Source organism: Solea solea, chromosome 5 (genome assembly GCF_958295425.1).
Source record: "Solea solea chromosome 5, fSolSol10.1, whole genome shotgun sequence".
Lineage (NCBI taxonomy): Eukaryota > Metazoa > Chordata > Actinopteri > Pleuronectiformes > Soleidae > Solea > Solea solea.
The window spans coordinates 3133349-3151772 of NC_081138.1; the positions used below are offsets into that span (position 1 = coordinate 3133349).

The 18424-nt window shown below is 40.4% G+C and overlaps 2 protein-coding genes across 7 annotated transcripts in view; one reads left to right on the top strand and one right to left on the bottom strand.

The window, feature by feature from the left end:
* Nucleotides 1-7112, bottom strand: part of syt7b (synaptotagmin VIIb) — a 105852-nt gene extending 98740 nt beyond the window's left edge. For 2 of the 4 annotated variants that reach the window (XM_058628815.1, XM_058628813.1), the window contains exon 1: nt 6433-7112. In XM_058628815.1, the coding sequence (XP_058484798.1) occupies nt 6433-6466 (34 nt within the window). In that variant the 5' untranslated portion in view covers nt 6467-7112. The remainder of the gene's footprint in view (nt 1-6432) is intronic. The other 2 variants (XM_058628816.1, XM_058628814.1) reach the window with 1 other exon arrangement.
* A 5543-nt stretch (nt 7113-12655) lies between these two features.
* Nucleotides 12656-18424, top strand: part of apba2b (amyloid beta (A4) precursor protein-binding, family A, member 2b) — a 69801-nt gene continuing 64032 nt past the window's right edge. For 2 of the 3 annotated variants that reach the window (XM_058630098.1, XM_058630102.1), the window contains exon 1: nt 12656-12810. The gene's annotated coding sequence lies outside the window, so the exon portion shown is untranslated. The remainder of the gene's footprint in view (nt 12811-18424) is intronic. The other variant, XM_058630100.1, reaches the window with a different exon arrangement.

Genomic DNA, 18424 nt, shown 5'->3' on the forward strand with positions numbered 1-18424 from the left:
CTACTCCCTGCACACACTTCCAGTTTGTTTATTGTCCTTCATTCAAAACTACTGCAGCATCTTTAGCTCTTTAACGTAGATGTAATTTCCTGTTCTCATCAATGAGTAAAGACTCTCCTTTTCAGGCTATAAAAAATTAAAATAAAAGCATCATGCTGTTTGACAAATCCAGTTCTTTTTCCACAGCACATTTATCTCATCGCAGTTAAGACTCCAACTACAGACTGTCTTTTAATCGTTGACTGAAAAAAAAAAATTCTGCGTGTGAAGAGCGTAATGTATAATTTAACACCGAAAAGAAGCAATTCAGAGAATGTCAATACACACAATACTGTGTGTAAATGTCAATACGCTGTAATGATTTTGGTCATTTATTTACAAACACTAGAAAATGACGGCAGTTGGGTTTATACGTCCAATGGAGAAGTCGCTGAAGAGTTTTTGTCCAACAAAAAAACAAAAAAACACAAACGTGTCCCTTTCTGTGACACATTGGTGTCATTTTATTTGCTCCCTCCAGTCTGACTTTTCTATTGAGCCATCATTTCTGATTTGATCTTCTATCATTCTCCTCTATGGTTGTAAATGTGTGTGCAGCTAAGTAGAACAGAGCAATATTTCCCCCCTTCATGGCCTCACCGTCTGCTCCCTTGAGTCTGTAAATCCAAGTGGCTTATACTTCCCTGCACAGCGAGTTAAACGGGGAATAAAAACACCTTTGTTTCAGAGACTCTTAATTATTGCTCTGTCTCCCTGTCGTCTCCCCTGCACCTCGTCTCAAATGACTAATAAGAATCCACCCGATTAGTTTTGAAGTGTAATATTAATTTAATGTTTCTTGCATGTGAATGCGACTAATATTGAGCAATTATTTCTGACAGCTCAAGAGGCGGATTAATGATGCTTCTCTATTCTCTCCAGGCCAACATGACACTGTAACATGTACATCCAGGTTGTTCTGGAGAGATTTCAACAAAAACATCCTGTCGATGGCACGTCGTGTATTCTGCTCTCCCAGCGTTTGGACCGGAGCAGTCGGATCAATAGTTGTCAGAATGAGCAGTTCACAGTGAGACTAGCGTCGCGTGATGGCATCAACATTTAAGCCCATTCACTGATATCGACAAGAATGAAGCCAAGGATCCCTTTGTGATCTTTTGTGGCGCTGAAATTAAATCTATTGTCAGACTGGAACGATCATAAATACACATTTAAACCATTACAAGCTGCCAATTGTTAGAAAACTTTTCTTTTTTTTTTACAGTCACACTGATCCACATCCTGGTGACATTATACTTTCTGTGCCACTGTGGTCTGAGAGCTGGGCAATAAATCAAATCACTGGGAAATCAAGAAAAATCCAACAAAGAGCAGGACAAAGAAAACTGAATCATGCCGGTGGTACTGAAAAAGTCTTAACTATAACTACTAAACTAACATAGAACACTGATAATCCTTCTCTCAGCTGAACATCTGATGGCAACTTCTCCTGATCTGCATGTCTTTAGATTTTAAAGCTTAAAACCTCCAGTTATCAGTTAAAACCCTTTAACACCGTGCACTTTTTCTATCGGACAAATTCCAACAGTTTCTGTTGCACGTTAACGTCAACAAGAACACCTGTACATACAGTCATTTCCATTTTTTTTTGCCTGTTTTTGCACATTGAGAGTGTTTTGTTCAATTGATTGTGTTTATACATTAGAACAGCAGTTGAACTACATGCAACGGTGTCTTATATCCATTGGAACACTGATTCTACTGTATATACACTTCATATTAAAAATGAAGGACGAACATCTGATTTATTTTGAAATGGGATTATCCAAAATAGTGTAAATGATTAAACTTGTAAGTAATCACATTTTATAACCTCATTCTGATGTATGTATACAGTTGAAACCACATATACATGTATGTATGTGTATATGTATATACATATATACACACATATATATATATACGTATATATATATATACACACACACACATATACATATATGTATATACATATACATACATACATATATACACACACACATATATACACATACATATATACACAAATATACTGTATATGTATACACATATACACATACATACATACATACATACATACATACATATGGTTAGAATGAACATGTCAAACTTTATAAAAAATTGAAGACTCACTGATGACTCAAGAATCACTGTTGTACTGTTCAAATTTAACACGCAAAATCTGTTGTTCATGTACAACTGCATTGTTTTTCTAAATAAACCATTTTGTTTTTCTTCATTTTAAATTGTTAAAACAGTATCACTGCCAGATATTGGAAGTTATTCTGGAAAAAAAAAATGGGCAAAAGCACTGAGTTACAAGACATTATCTTGTCCTTTTATGGTTAAAATAAGCACCAAAAACCCTCTTCAGCCCCTGTAGCTTAGAAAGAAAAAAGAAATCTATTCAAATGTTTTTCTTTCTTATTTAGAGACCAAGGTGAGAACTAAAAGTGTTTTAAAAGCAATACCTTAAAACTCAACAGACCTGTGTTTGAAATATGGAAAGTTTTTCACAAACAATGGAACTATGTCGACATAGTTCTGTGTCTTAGTTTAAAGTAGGTCTACATGTGCCAACAGTGCTATTTTCTTTGTTTCTTTTTTTAGTTCTTAAACTTCTTTTATATATATATATATATAAAAATATATAAAAAACTTGATATCATCTTTATTTCATGGGTCATAAATGGCTCTTCTGATACCAGAGGTTGCAGGTCTGACAAAACAAAGTATACGTCCTGTCACCTTGCATTTCAGAAAGAAAATATGCAATGAACACTTATCATTATATATGGCACACGAAAAAAAAAATACCTAATTGATTGGTTATGAAAGTAATCATTAGATGAAATCAATGATGATCATAGTCATTAGTCGCTGCTCGAGGCTGGTGCTTCCCTACTCTTGTTGTGACATGATAATGTTAGTCACTGGCCCCACCGTTAGTGTCTCACCAAAGAAAATACAGCGTGTGCACTGTGAGAGCCAGTTCATCGAAAAAGAACAACCCTCCAGCAGCGACATAGAAGGGTTTTTTTTTAAGTACAGAGCTAAAAGCATCGATGTAAACACTGCTCAGGTTTATTTATGACTTTACATTTTCCACCACAAAGCTCAATTTGAGGCAGAAAGTGGGAAGAGACTTTTCAACCAGCGGCTAAAACGTACACAAGATAAACATAAAGGTATGGAGATGCTTTAGATTCATTTACACTCAGTGCTTTTTGTGCGATTTACCTTAAACAACACCGTCTCTGCACTTGTGCCGTCATTAATCCTGGGTAATGCATAATGACACATAAAAGCTGGAGGTTGAGCTGTAAATTGTTCGGTAATGAATCCGAGTCACTGATCCGATGCATTCTGACACAGCAGCCTTTAAGCCTAAAACCTTACATTAAAAACATTTAACACATATCATTTAACTTCTTTCTTCTTTGACACGACCTGGAATATGTCTGCACACTTCACTGTTGGAGCAGATGGTCAGAGTTCCACATTAACAGCTGGAGAGTCCATTACATGACTGTGATGGTGTGAATTACTAAATTATTTTAATGTGTTGTTCACAAAAATAAGCATCGCTTTATACTTCTCATATGTACTTTGAATTATAATGAATATCTACTGCCTCAGCTGTCTGTCTGTCTGTCTGTCTGTCTGTGAGCAGAATAACTTAACCCTTCAACACCTAAGCTTCAAAATGTCTGTCAGGACTTTTTTTTTGCTTATTTTATTCAAAAAAAAAAGGCCAAAAAATGTCCTGTGAGCATTTTTCCAGAATAACTTTCAATATCTGGCAGTTACTTGCAATTTACCGCATGATAAAGGAAAACAGAAAGTTTTATTTAAAAATACAAGACAAAAAAACACTACAGTTGTACATGAACATGATTTGAGCAGTATAAAACATATTTAAAGTAACATTTGTTTGAGTTTTTGTCAGGTGCTTTTCTAACACTTTTCTCTCTGGTGACAAAGACGCTGATTCTGCAGCTTCCTGCAACAGCACGAGTGAAATTACCGTAATAACTACATAATGGCTTTGAGTTTGACTTTGCAGCTATCCGATATCACAAACCATCGCATAATTATGGTAATGCAAACGTGTTTGGTTGTTTTTGTAATAGTAATTAGTAGTTTTTGCTACATTATACTATTGTCTTAGGTCACTTTTGGTTTGACATAGATGCTTCTTTTATTTCGCGGATGTTTAGTATGCTTCGGGGGCTCGTACATCGGTGGCAGTGGCTAACTTTGTTGCCAATCCCGGTTCGAGCAAGGGTCTCTCTGTGCCGGGTCTGCACGTTTGCCCCGTGTGGACGTGGGCTGTCTTGTCTCCAGGTACTCCAGCTCCCTCCCACAGTCCAGAACCACGCAGATTGGGGATTAGGGTTAATTGGAACTCTCTAAACTGACGTAGGTGTGATTGTGAGCGAGAGAGAATGGTTCTTCATCTCATATGTTTGCCCTCAGCTGGGATCGGCTCCAGCTCCCCGGTGACCCTTATTTGGAAGATAAAGCGCAAGACAATGAGCGAGAGAGTATGTTTTGGTTTGGGCATAGTGTGGGCATGACGTGAGTTACATAAGTAGGATGACTGGTGAGGGACCAGAACGCACCTGGGTGGGCCTATAATTCTTTCCAGAGCGAGAGAGGGAGACATGATTTCTTTTGTTCACTTGCTTTTTGTATGATAACCTGGACTGAATATGAAGATTATTTTGCCTGGGTAAGTCACAGGCTCACGCTGCAGTAGTAGTATTTTGGGATAAGTCAAGTCCGGGTTTGATTTGAATGACAAAAACGGCCACGACATTAGTAACGTCAGTGTTTGCAGGTGCAGGTTTTCACCGTGTTGGGTTCTGTTGTCACATTTCACCTTTTCATCTCTCGTCTTTTGATTTGCACAGTGCTCTCACACGTTCCTTCTCACCTTCAGGTGCGCACACACACACACAAACACACACACCTGTCAAGTTATCATGCAATCACTTCTCGTTACATACTGTGACTCATCTTTTGTCCCTGACAAATCCATGTCTTGGCAATGAGGTTGCGGGGGATTTTAGACGAGGACCGATGCAGTGTGTGTGTGTGTGTGTGTGTGTGCCACAGTGCAGGTCAGCACCCCCTCACCACCTGGGGAACTCCTCAGTGAAACTGCTTTACAGCTGCTAAAAACAAAGATATTAGTGTAGCCCATAAAGCTCAACAGCTGCACATAAAAGTAATATGAAGTGTATTCTCTTGACAGCCATATCAAATCATTATTATCAGCATGCTGCTCATTTGAGAGAGAAGAGGTGTTTATTTATAGAAAGATTTATCGTGCATACAATGTGTGTGAAACTGTCAATATCAATAATTATCGCAACATATGTGGCGATTAAAGACTGTTTCTTTGCTTCTTAGTTTGTAGTTTCAAAAGATAAAGAAGAAAGAAGATAAATAATGATATTGAGGGAAAATGACATGATATTTGAAGGTTAAGTCATTGCATTTCTGAGCTGCAGAGTTCTTGAACAATACACGCGACTTATTGGTAAATGTAATATGTGCAGGTCAAAGAGAGCAGACGTGCTCAACTTCTACTACAGTGTGGGTGTGGTGGAACCAGGGGAAGTCCAACTTGGACTCATCACACTTGAGGAGAGGGTGTCTGCGTCATCTCGACAGACATCCAAGAGGCAGAATCTCCTCCAGCATCAGGTGTTTTATAGTCAGTGACCTCGACCTCAGTTCAAACAGATGAGAGAGGGGAAAAATATACCGTGCGTGGACGCTGGTGGGGGCAACAGATGCTATTTACTCCACCATTACTTATCCTGATGTAGGGGACTGGTGTCATTACACGCCGTCTGCTCTCCAATTCTCCCCCTCCGACCACAACGGAGGACACACACACACACACACACACACACACACGCAATGTGTGCAAACACCTCGCAGCTGCACAAACCAGGCAGACATGCTGCTGCTGCTGCTGCTGCTCACTGATGTAAAAACTCGACAGTGAATGACCTTGTGCGTTTCTGCTCAGGTCACCCTCGTGCAAAACCCCCGCGGGCGCGAACATTCACAGTGAATCCTAATACAGAGTACAACAAGTGCACAAGTGTGACTGTGTCTCGCGCGCAAGCACGCACGCACGCACGCACACAGTCATTGCCATCGCCACCTTAGGTGTAAATGCAACACCTTCTCGGTGGTGAAAAAGCAGGCATGCAACAACGGAGCCAGTCACCATCTCATCAGCGACTTGATGATGAGGATGAGGAGGGTGATGAGGATGACGGTGACCCCCCCAGCATTATAACTTGACATCATCAGCATCATGACACACTCAAGGGCATCCGTCCGATGGCTGCTGAAATCTTTCCCCCTCACCTTTGCTGTTGTCTTCTTCTCTGTTGAGATGCATGACTCTCTTTTTGTCCTCACAGAGCTCTCATCTAGGCTGTCTTCTTCTTCTTCCTCCTTTTCTTTTCTTCTTGCAGTAAAGAGTTCTCGGGGTGAACTCTTTATTCCAGTTTTGGATTGAAGAGCCCTTGTTTTTGCTCCCCTCTTATTGTCTTGTTCTGCTGGCACGCATGGACGCGCCTGCACTTGTGCGTCCTCCTCCTCCTCCTCCTCTTGTTGTGCTGGAGCAGGTAGTCTAGGTGATGTTGGGACTCTGCGTGGATATTGTCTCTCCAAGTCTCCTCTTTTTTCCCCCTCTCTCTCTCTCTCTCTCAGACCCAGAGTCGCTCAAATAGATGGAGGCAGCTCAGGTTTAAAGGGAGGAGACGGCGCGTAGACGGGCGGGGTGACGTGAAGTAAGTCGGTAGGAGGTCGTCTACTCACAGCTGAGGCACGGAATCTCAGCGCCGTTTGCCCATTTCACCAGCTGTTCCTCGTCCTATAAACATCACAACACACCGAGACATTTTGCCTCCACTTTCGCTTGACGTGCAGCTCATGGCGCGCACTGGAGCAGAAACAACCCGGGATATTGACACACATATTTCGCATTTCTTGGCCATTATCGATCATATTTATGGCATTCAGTTGCCAGGCTTCTTGCAGCCATCCTATTTCACAATATTTGTCATTTGTGATTGATTCTAATAATCATTTATATCTTATAGAGTGATGCAGAAGTCTGCTGCAGCTCTGTGAGAATAAAGAGCGCACGTGAAAACACAGGTGTAAAAAAAAAACAAAAAAAACATTGTTGATGTCTCAGTAATTCCTCATCATCAATGCTTTGCCCACAGCTGGGATTTCACTGGAGTCGAAATTCAGTGGGATTCACGTGCGGCTGCTTTTACGCACAAGTTGTATCCTGCGTTTCAATTGTGCCGAGTCTCTGTCGAGCTTTTCATCACTGCCAGTGTCATAGACAGTCTGTGTGCTTTCATTACGACCATCGTGCCTTCACCGCCAATGGGCCTGTTCAGTGGATAATTTACTCACCATTCACGTTCGCCCGGAGCCACGCGCGTAAAATGGCTCACTGGCGGTCTCTAGTGTCGGATATGGGTCAGTGAGTCATGTGGGTGTGGATGAGATTCCAAACTCTTCTTTTTTAATTATTCTCGGTTTAAGATATTAAGTCAAATCTGATAATTAAGACAGAACAGAAGTATTAGAAAACATTTATGGAGTTATAATGTCATCCTTTGGCATAGACCATCTCATTTTCAAACTGCACAACCATTCAAGGAACAAATTGTGAATTCTATAGACCACAAGTCAAATGACCTGGGGGCCAAGGAGAGTCTAGTCTGGTCAAGAGGGGGCCAGTGTAGAGGAAAAAAAATATGAGCTTAAAATTATAGCACAATATTGCTTGTCTATATGGCATTAAAGATATTCATGATCATAGACCACAGAGTTTCAAAGTAAAAGTGTTTGTTTTGATATGGAACTATGCATACTTCACAATAATAACATATTTGTGATGCTAAATTAATCTAGTTATACCAAAAACGGTGAAATAAATTAATAAAACTAAGTAAAAACTACTGCGGACAACTGTAATTGAGACACCAGACAAGCTTTTTGTATATATAATTACAGCCAAATATCTCATTATACTACATGCATGTGGCCCAAGAGCCACCAGTTTGACACCTCTGCCATAGACCATCCCTGTTCTTCACCGACAACAATCACGGGGCAAATCTAATCAATCAAAGCAGGGCAAGGTCACAAGTGTTGTGACTTTCCCTAAATGCCCCAAAGATCAAACTGTAGTTTCAGAAGAGATAATGCTGATGTGATTTGAATGTAAAGCACATCCCACAGGTGTTTATCAAGCCTATTATCCATAAATGACTAAAACAGAATCAGAACTAAAAAGCCCACGTTCTCATATATTATTGTACGAGACAAGGAAACCAGTCTAAAAACAGTGCAGTGGTCAGTGAGAGCCAAGTGTGCACTGCAATCACAGTTGGCAATGCCTAAATGTTACGTAAAATATAACAGCCTTTTGCTGGCTACAGATTACCAAAGAACAAAAATAATCAGACTTTATTTATATAGCACCTTTCATTAAAAGCAACACAACACAAAGTGCTCCACTGGATAAAAACACAACAAGGAGCAACCATAGAATTGGACTGAGATCAGTTGTGTACAGGGTTCCACGCCAAGTCTCCGCTTGTTATTTATTTCTTTGTTCAATCACCCAGATTTCTGTCTTGACGCAACAGTCCCTTTGACATCGCAGCGCAATTTATGTGCAAAGCAGATATTCAGCCTCGCCGCTTCTGCTTTATATCATATGTGGATACTTAATCTCCTAAATACAGAGTGCATTCATTTCCAAGATATGACACAATCTGCTTTTTTCCCCCCGTTCCATCGGCCTACTTCTCGTTGCGTCAGCGCTCTTCCTCACCCCGACACCCTCTAATCTCCCACTGTATGCGTGCTGAATATTTATACGCCTGTCATAGTGTCATCTCTGAAGTCAAAAACAACACATTCATCAGCGAAACTCCCACCACGCTTTCACCCACCAGTGGTTTTCAGTGGGCTGCGTTGTCAATTCTTCAAAGATTTGTTCAGTGTCTGGGAGTTGATATATCAAAGCTATACACAAAAGTGAAAAGAAATAAGAGTTTCCACACACTTGCACATTTTTAAGACACGATGTTGTTGTAATCAATCATTGTTATACACATCAGGAAGAATGTGATGTGTTTTTACAGGACAAAACCAAAATTTTAAATGTGGAAACAGCTCCAAGGGGACTGCAAGTAACTTTAGGAAACAGTCTCACAAGAAATCCACTACTGAACCATGAACCAATATCATGCTGGAGGGGTTATGATCCTTGGAGCAGTGTTGTTGTGGGGAAATTTGCCCCTGGCAGAGACTCCCTGGGTAAATTGGTCCTAGGTGAATGGTCAGACAAAGAAGAACCAGTGTACCCTGCCCTGAGATTTACCAGGGCCTCAGCCTGAAGGCAGCCCCAGGAAAGGTGGCCTGTCGCTGAGCACGTACCAGCTGAGCCTTCACCTATTCAGGCCCAGCCCAAAGCAGAGACATGGGTCAGTCCTCCAGTGAGCTCACCCTCTGGTGCAGTGTGAATTGGGCAGCAGACAGGGCCGGGTTTCCTTGGTGGTCCGATCTGTAGTTACTGAAATGGGCTTTCAGGACATGGGATGTCACCTCTCTGGCAGGGAAAGAGCCGGAGCTTGTGCAGGAGGCTGATAGATGTCGACGAGATATCGTCAGGCTCACTTCAACCAGCAGCAGCAGCTCTGGAACTAAGCTTCCCAAGTGGGGCCGGACTCTCTCTTCTATGCTGAGGTTAGAAGAGAGACTAAACCAGACTGAATGCCTTATTTTTAATGACTCACACGCTGACCACAGAAAGAATTAAGACTCCTTCACAAAACCAGGAACATCAGGAACAAGTGGGCCGAGGGGCATTTTGAGTTATTGTTCCAACAATGTCTAACACATGGAAATCTTAAAATATTTGAATGTAGGCACTCCTCAAACTGGTTTAGGGAGAATTTTAGCCTCAAAGATGTACACTTTCTGTCCAACCCCCTCCTGGTCTAATATATCAGATGTCACTGACGCACAGTGGATTATTAAAAGACAGCGTCCGGCATGAAAAAACCCTTTTTATTCCCAGTATGTGACTTGACTCGAATGAACATCGTTAATGCAAACTCACCCCAGAAGAAGGTAGGAGGTTAATAAGAGGTTCGGGGGTGCTTTCTTTTCACCGCAGGCGTCATGTCGTCATCTCAGAAGTAAGAACGGTACGTCTGTTCACCTCAAGATGTCCAATTATTGTACACTCTCTTTCGGCCTCTAGATAATCCATCCCTTTGTTGTGTATAAACTCTGGAAAGTTCAGTACACGTTGCGGCTTCTTCCTCCGTAGCATTTCCGCAGTATAGCAGTAGTAGCAGTGAGGAGTAAGCGATCAATTCAAATACAAAGTTTATGGTTTTCTGACCCACAATACTGTGATTTGAAGCATGCGGTGGCTTCTTTGTAATTTCAACTTGCATATTGTGTGAGAAACCCAAATCTCTGATTTCTCTATTTGTGCTTGGACACTTAGGCTGGACTTCAAACAGACACAGCTGCACTAACGAGTACTTATTAGTAGCTAACGAGGCACAGGTGAACCCAATGAAGGCGGAGCTTGTAATTAGACAGGCAGGGAAACAAAGGCAGGAAGCAAAACAAGGTGAAATAAGAACACGGAGTGAATGTCAAATAAAACACAACTTGACCATGACAACAGCAAAACAGATAAGTATTTAAAAAAAACAACAACAACAAAAAACAGATTAAACTAAACTAAACTAAACTAAACTGAGTTAGTGACCATGAAGGTTGGAGAGGTAACTTTAATTTAAATGTGTCACGTGTAATATAAGTTGTGTTGTGCTTTACCCAGAAGACACTAGATGGTAGCAGTGAGCTGGTGAAGATGGTTTGATTATTTTGTACATCTTGGTAGACCGGGAACTGTGTTAACGAAAACTGTAAACAAAATTAAATTTGAATTTACACAATGACAAAAACTATAGAATGCGAATGAATTTGATGTATAAAATGTATGAAAGTAATATAAAAGTTTAGTGTTTACAGAGGAAAATGTAGGATGTTATGGAGAAAATGACTGACAATGCAAACAAGGAAAAGTTGTATTTGTTAATTTTCCTTCCACAAAGATGGTGCAATAGCATATACAGTACATTTATAAATAATACTCTAATCTAGTACCATAATATACAATTTAGTCCAATATAACGACTCTTCAAATCCTTCAGTGGTAAGAACATAAAGCTTTTAGAGAAAGATTTTGATTCATGCACATAGAGATGTCTTAATAGTTTATACTGTTTACACAACTGGCTATATCACTGGTTCCCAAAGACTGGGTCTGGACCCACAGATGGGTCACAGGAGATTTCCTTTGGAGCCCCTAACAAAATGAATTAGCTGAATTTCCCCAACCTTTTGGTTACATGTATTCATTTTAAATCTCCAGGAAAGGATTTGTTTACCAAATCAAAATGATATAAGGTTTTAGAGACATGGCTTTAAATGAGTTACTACATTATGCACAAGTTTGCTATTGTCACATAATATTGTGATTTTTTTTTTTCTGTTGCTTACTTACTATTCCTCTTGTCTGTATGCTATTTCAGGACATGAGCAAGTTTCCCCTCATGGAACAAAATAAAAGAGCCAAACTTGGCTTTGGTTATAGACATTCATGCTACCACTAACTATAACACAGTCACACCACCCACATCTATCTTTATATTATTTAGTCTATATTTATATTATTAGAATGCAGACTAAAATAAGACAGAGCTCAACATCGCTTCCATTGGAAGCACAAGAACAGAGGCAGCCCCAAGGCATGAGCAAAGTAAGCAGCTGCTTACTGTTTGGCGAAAAAAGTAACATATAAAAATATTAGATATTTGGTTTTATTTTGGAGTTGAAGATTAAAAAAAGAAAGACATGAAACTGGTTTGCTTGTTCGGTATCACCACAATTAGTGCTTCACTTTACTGCCCCTGAACGCGATTTGTCTATCACAGGATCATTTTGTACATTTTCTGACGACGTGAGCATATTTTAAACAGAAGTAACGGGCATTTCTTTTCACCATCAACCAAACATAAATTAAATAATACATTTGCGTCCGGGGTGAACACAGCATAAGGTTAAAAAAACAAACAAAAGTGAGACTGGTTTGGTGTCAATGACACATGACACAACTACAAATGCAATTTCTAGTGGTATATATATGGGGGGGGGATTCTGCTTTGAACCCCCCTAAAGGTTTGAACCGGCCCTGCACAGACAGGAAACACCACTTTTACCAAGTTGCCACCACTGTGTTGTTATAGTAAACCAAAATAAACACAACATGGGATTTATTTTCATGTGTAAGTGTTGGAAAAAATCTAAATAAAAAACTTATTTTGAAAATAATAAACTGTGTGTGTGTGTGTGTGTGTGTGTGTGTGGCAGCAGCGTGGGTCTGGTCTGGTCTTGGTGTGGGAGGTGCATTCACGGACCAGACAACTGCAGTGGGGTCGGTTTATGTTATACTCGTTCCGGGGCGTCGCTGTCAGTGAACAGCCTCAGTGTAAGAAGGCTCTCAGCTGCTCACACACACACGGTGAGTGATGCTCGAGCAGCAGCAGCAGCAGCAGCAGAAAGCAGCATTAACCTCACAGACGTGGACAGAAGCTGACTCGGACGGCATATGAAATTCACCAGGTAAGACAAACGTTATCGGTAAACACGGACGGATCCCGCTGCGTGTAGTTTAAGCCACGGTGTTCCTCCTCAAAGGCACCCGGAGGAGGAGGAGGAGGAGCGGTGCGTGGATGCTGATCTCTCCGCCTGGAGGATTTGTAGCATCGGCTTCGGCGCTGGAGCTGGAGCGTTGACCGAAAACGTTTCCCTCCCTGTACTCAGATAGTATTCCCGGGTAACCTCATTAAAAAAGACCGGAGTTTATATCTGTTCACAGCTATTGATAAACCCCCCCCCCCACACAGTGATTCGTCCATGCGCAGCCTTTAGTCTACGCCTAAAATTATCGATTGTTTTTTAATGTTGCCACAGGCCTTTAGTGTCTCATCAGAGGAGGAAGGTCATCAATTTTAACACGTATTTAATGGTCCAGTGCCTGCATCGTTTATGGCACCTTAGGCGTTTGAGTTGGCCTTTTTAACCTTGATATCTGCTCATTTTCTCTACTATTGTGTTTCTCGTCTTTATTTTTTGTCCAGTATATCAGTGACCTATTATAATTAGTTGAATTCCTCCCACCTGTGAGGAGGGTTGAAGTCGGTGTCAACTGTAAAACCCTGACGGTCAGCCAAAGATGACCAGCACACTCTCTGACTGTCTTGTGTTTGGTAAAAAAAAAGTTGAACTTGTGTAAAAGGAAACTGCTTTACTTATAACCTCTTTTTTTTTTTCTTTTTTTTAAAGAAAAAAAGTAGTTTGAACTCCTGTTTTGACATCTCTAGATTTGCAGTTTGGTGTCCACTCTTGTGCTGTTTATTTTTCTATATGGGATCATCATCTACAAAGCTGATGCAATGTTCTACTGCATAAGGCCCGAAAAGTAGTGATTTAGACCATCCAAAAAGTTTACTAGTGTTATAAATCACCTGGAATGTAGACTCAATTTCCCATTTTCTGTTTTTTGCAGCAGCAGAGTGGCCCCCTGGTGGCTATTTGGTATATTTTAACTTCCTGTTTTGCTTCAACCGGTCCAAATATGGTCCAATTGTCAAATATGGTCCAATTTTCAAATATGGTCCAATTGTCAAATATGGTCCATTTGACGACTGCAGCTTTACATTTTAACAATGTCCAGGAAGAAAATGTTCAAATGAAATGAGTAACTTATGGATGAAGGTGCGTATATGAGGTCTTGTTGTGTGTCTCATCGTCTAATTGGCTGGTCTACAGCTCATCGCTGAATTGGTCAAAAAAGCCATAAAGACCCAACAGTGTCCCCATTACGAGCCGTCATCAGCGATGCGATCAGTGGTCACTAACCCCATCCCTCAGATATTGGAAGATTAGAGGAAAAAGGCTCAGGCTAAACACATACTTCGAAACACAGGTGATATTATGTTCTAATGTGACCACTGGAATGTGATGGCTGCTCATGTGTGTCATGCTGTTGGAGTGTATTGGTTGTGAAATGAATATACTGAATTCAAGCTGGTTAATTTCCTAAGCGTAAGGCTTGTGAGTTTGATGTTTGGTGGAGGATTGTATTTATACTTGCCACTGCGAGCCTGTACCAGCCACAGAGGAGAGCAGGCGCTGACAGCAGTGGTGTCTGGCTGTTCATTGTTCAGAGGGAGATGGAGACAGACTCACATGGTCTGCTTTACATCATCATGCAGTGTTTTCGTCCATACACTCTGTCCTCATGCGGTCACGCAGGAGTTGTGTCACTAACCGCTGTCCACTCGTGACGTCTCTTCAGTCTGTGTTATGTTTACGCTACAAGTCTTATTTACATTATTTGTCTCCTCAGAGAAGTGTTTTCCCCTGGATTAGATTAGCACATTATTATAATAATATAATAATTTGTGTTACGATGGACAGTGGTGTGAATCTCATAGCTTCATACAGTACAATGTAAAACCCAGTGATTATTATTATTTATGATTTATAGCATTTTATGGGCTTCTATGGCTCTTACTATATATTTGACATATTTTATTTGTTTATGTTTTATTTTCCCTACCATGTAGCACTTTAAGATATTTTTTTTTTCAAATGTAAACTATATGAATACAAATGAAATTCATTATTATTATTATTATTATTATTATTATCATTGAATCAATTCCATTCAAATAGAAGCAAGAATTCAAATTTAGATTAAAGCGACCCATCGTAGCCTCTTTACTAAGTCTCAGTGTGTTGCTCATATGGAATTTTTAATGATATTAAAGGTGCAGTCTGTAAGAATCAGTGCCATCTAGTGGTGAGACTGCAGATATTAATAAATGGAAGACTCCGGTCCTTTCCCCTCTCCCTTCCCCAAGCACATGAGGGAACTACGGTGGCCCGTGCATGCCAGAAATGATGTAATTAGTCTGTTTGCATCGTAATCTTCTGCTTCAAGATATGAAACAAGCTACTGTAGGAACAAGTCACCCTCTGTAAAGCAAGGCCAACGCTTAAAGCACAAATAAAACTATTTATTTACTATTTATATAGGGGCTTGGGCAGTGGACACTGTACAGTGGTTGTTGATGCAGCTGAGGAGCATGTGTGAGTGACGATCAAGACTATAGCGGATGAGGGCAGATATGAAAGAGAGTAATGTATGGCTATTAGAGAAAGTGAAGGGTCCCTGGAGAGCCATGATGGAAGCCTATAAGGCCTTGGAGGACGCACACAACATGTTGACTTGCCGCTTTGTTGACAGTAAAGAAGTTTACTTCTTGAAGGCTGTCAGTTTTTCCACCGCTGTCCTCCGGTGCGTGTCTCTTTGACTCCTCAGCTTTGTCTCGCTGCGCCTGGAGCCGCAGGGACAGCACTTGAACTGAAGGACAAACAGCCGCCGTACAGGCTGCCGGGCTGTTCTTCATGCTGCAGTAGAGGATGCTGAATTTAACACCAGCGGAGGAAACATAATAGCGCAATGGCCCTCAGCCCAGCTCCACACATTGTGAAGGATAATCACAATTATTTGGAAATCTGTGATTAAACCATTACCATACCATGGTAATTGATATAAACAGTAGCCAAACAACAATATATATTCAGCAGAGATGAGTCTGCCTCACCGTGGATGTTAGTGCTGCAGGGAAATCAGTTATCCGTTACATAACGACACGCATAATATCCTCTTAAAAGCTTTGCTCAATAAGATATGGATGCACGTATCAAACATGTGCATTGTCTACTCTGTTTATAACACGTGGCGTGGGCAGTGGAACAATAAAAAGAAAACAAACGATTGCGAGATGATAAAACCTATAAGCACAACGACGCGGTAGGGGTTGGTTTTCATTTCACCTCGGGGAAAGTGAGCTTTTGTAAGATAAGTGCTCCCGCACCGTCATTACTGACTATTGTACTACTGCGGAAAAAAAGCTTTGTGAGTGAGCAGTGAAAGTGAGGAAAATGTCGTCCGTCACCGGGTTCTTCATCACATGCGGCACATGTTGAAGCTGCAAACACACTGTGGTGTGCAGCTCATAGGTCACACTGCTCACTGTATTAAGTAGCAAACAGATGTGCGGAGGGATTACAGATTACGGGTCCATACGCATGAGAATGAGCTTTAGGAGAATCTGCAAAAGTTTTGTATCAAATCAGATTTTTTATCCATATAGAAGCAGTTTTTTTTGGAGCCCTGTGATGTTGTTTTTGGAAAAACGGGTCCTGCATATTCATGTTTACAACCAATATGCAACTATGATGTCAGAGCGCCACCTCTCTCTTGCTTTTGCACTGATTGATAAATTATTTAACTTCCTGGATGAGCCGATACGATACTGGTCAAAATCACTGGATCAGATATCGGGCAGATACTATTGTAAAATCCATATTTAACAACAGCATTTTAGCTTGTTAAGTTCTTATTTATGGGAGAAGAATATTTGTTACACAGTTAGAGAATTATGTCTTTGTTTAAAGCTTTATAGTTTAAAAACTGTTTGGGACTGATATCGGTATCGGCAGATACTTGAGTTTGTGATATCGGTATGACATGAAAAAGTGGTATCGTGTCATCCCTAATTGTAATGTATACTTGTTCAAATGTACAGTTTTGGTGCCACATACTAGGGCTGAACAATTAATCGAAATGTTATCAGATCGCAATATGGCCTACTGCAATTTTCAAATCACAAGAGGCGCAATATGTTTTTTAAAGGCAAAGTGTGTGAAAATATAATTTTTATTTTTAATTATTGTCTTGATCTATACAAATCTTATTCCACAGGCTTTGTTTCTCACACCTCTCCACAAATATCACACAGTTTTCGAATTAAAATGATAACAATTCCAACAATGGTGGACATGACAGCACACCATCACTGAGGCAACAATAACAACTGCTAAACTCCGATAGCCGCCTACAGCACCAAGCTCCAAACCCGCCCACCATCAAGTGTTAAAGCCATGTGCATATTAGTCCCTCGTTAATAATGTGCATTTTATCTAAGGCTGCAACGAGTACTCTATGTACACTTTGTTTATATTTTACACAAACAGAACTGACTTGAATACATGTCATCATTTTGAGGTTTTGGCAAACACTGATTGATATTTTATACAATTTTGTAAGAAACAACTCATTGATTAATATATACAATCAGAGTCAGATTAATTGATCATGAAAATTATTCATTTGTTGCAGCCCCAGTGCAGAGACAGCTCAAGGTTGGTAATCAGGCAACAAACGTGAGATGCATTGAATTGAATCACTGTCCTGTGCTCATGCTGTGGATTGCTTCCATTATTCATCATCTCTTGAGGGTATTTGTCCGGATGACATCATCAATACATCACCTGCTCCGGCTGCTTTGATTCATGCGCTGAGCCATAAAAGTCTGCTGTTTAAGAAAATAAGATGCATATGCTCACTCGCGTGAGTTTTCATGTATAGTTATTGTACCCGATTCTGACTCTGACAGGCTCAGGCAGTAAACTGGGAAAGGCGTTTGAGCGGACAGAGGCACTTAATCTCCACATGTGCTGATTGAAAATGTGCTGGAACACTCTTCTCTTTCCTCTCTATCAGCCTCTCTGTTGTTTCATAAGCTAATTTGAAATAGCACTGTAACCCAATATATCTAGAGAGTGGTTCATCGATTGCCCTGCATTGAATAGCTTTGCTGATCTGTTTGCATAGTAAGGGCTTCCACGCCTCCAATTTGTCTTTTCTGTGAGTTTATTGTTGAATCACAAACCACATTTCATCACAAAATAAATGATTTTACTGGTTTACATTCGTGGGCTTGATATCAGGCCGTGAGGCCAGGACATGAAAATTACATCTCAAGTAAAAAAATGTTTAAAGCGCACACACTTAACGTGCAAAATAATAACTCACACGTGCAAAATAATAACTTGCACGTGCAAGATAATAATGGCCCTATAGTGGAAACAACCGTCATTTGAGCTAGCGTAACTCCGAAAGGATCTACACATTTATTTTCCTAAATATTATATCACAACTTGTGACAATACAATTGTTAAGGTCCTTAGGGTAATGGCTGTTGATGGTTAGTGTTGATTTTATTTTCTTGTGCCAAATTGTCATTTTAGGGGTGTTTATTGATCCGGCGGTTGACCTAATATGCTACAGGCAGCGTTCACTTGTTGTCATAGCAACTGT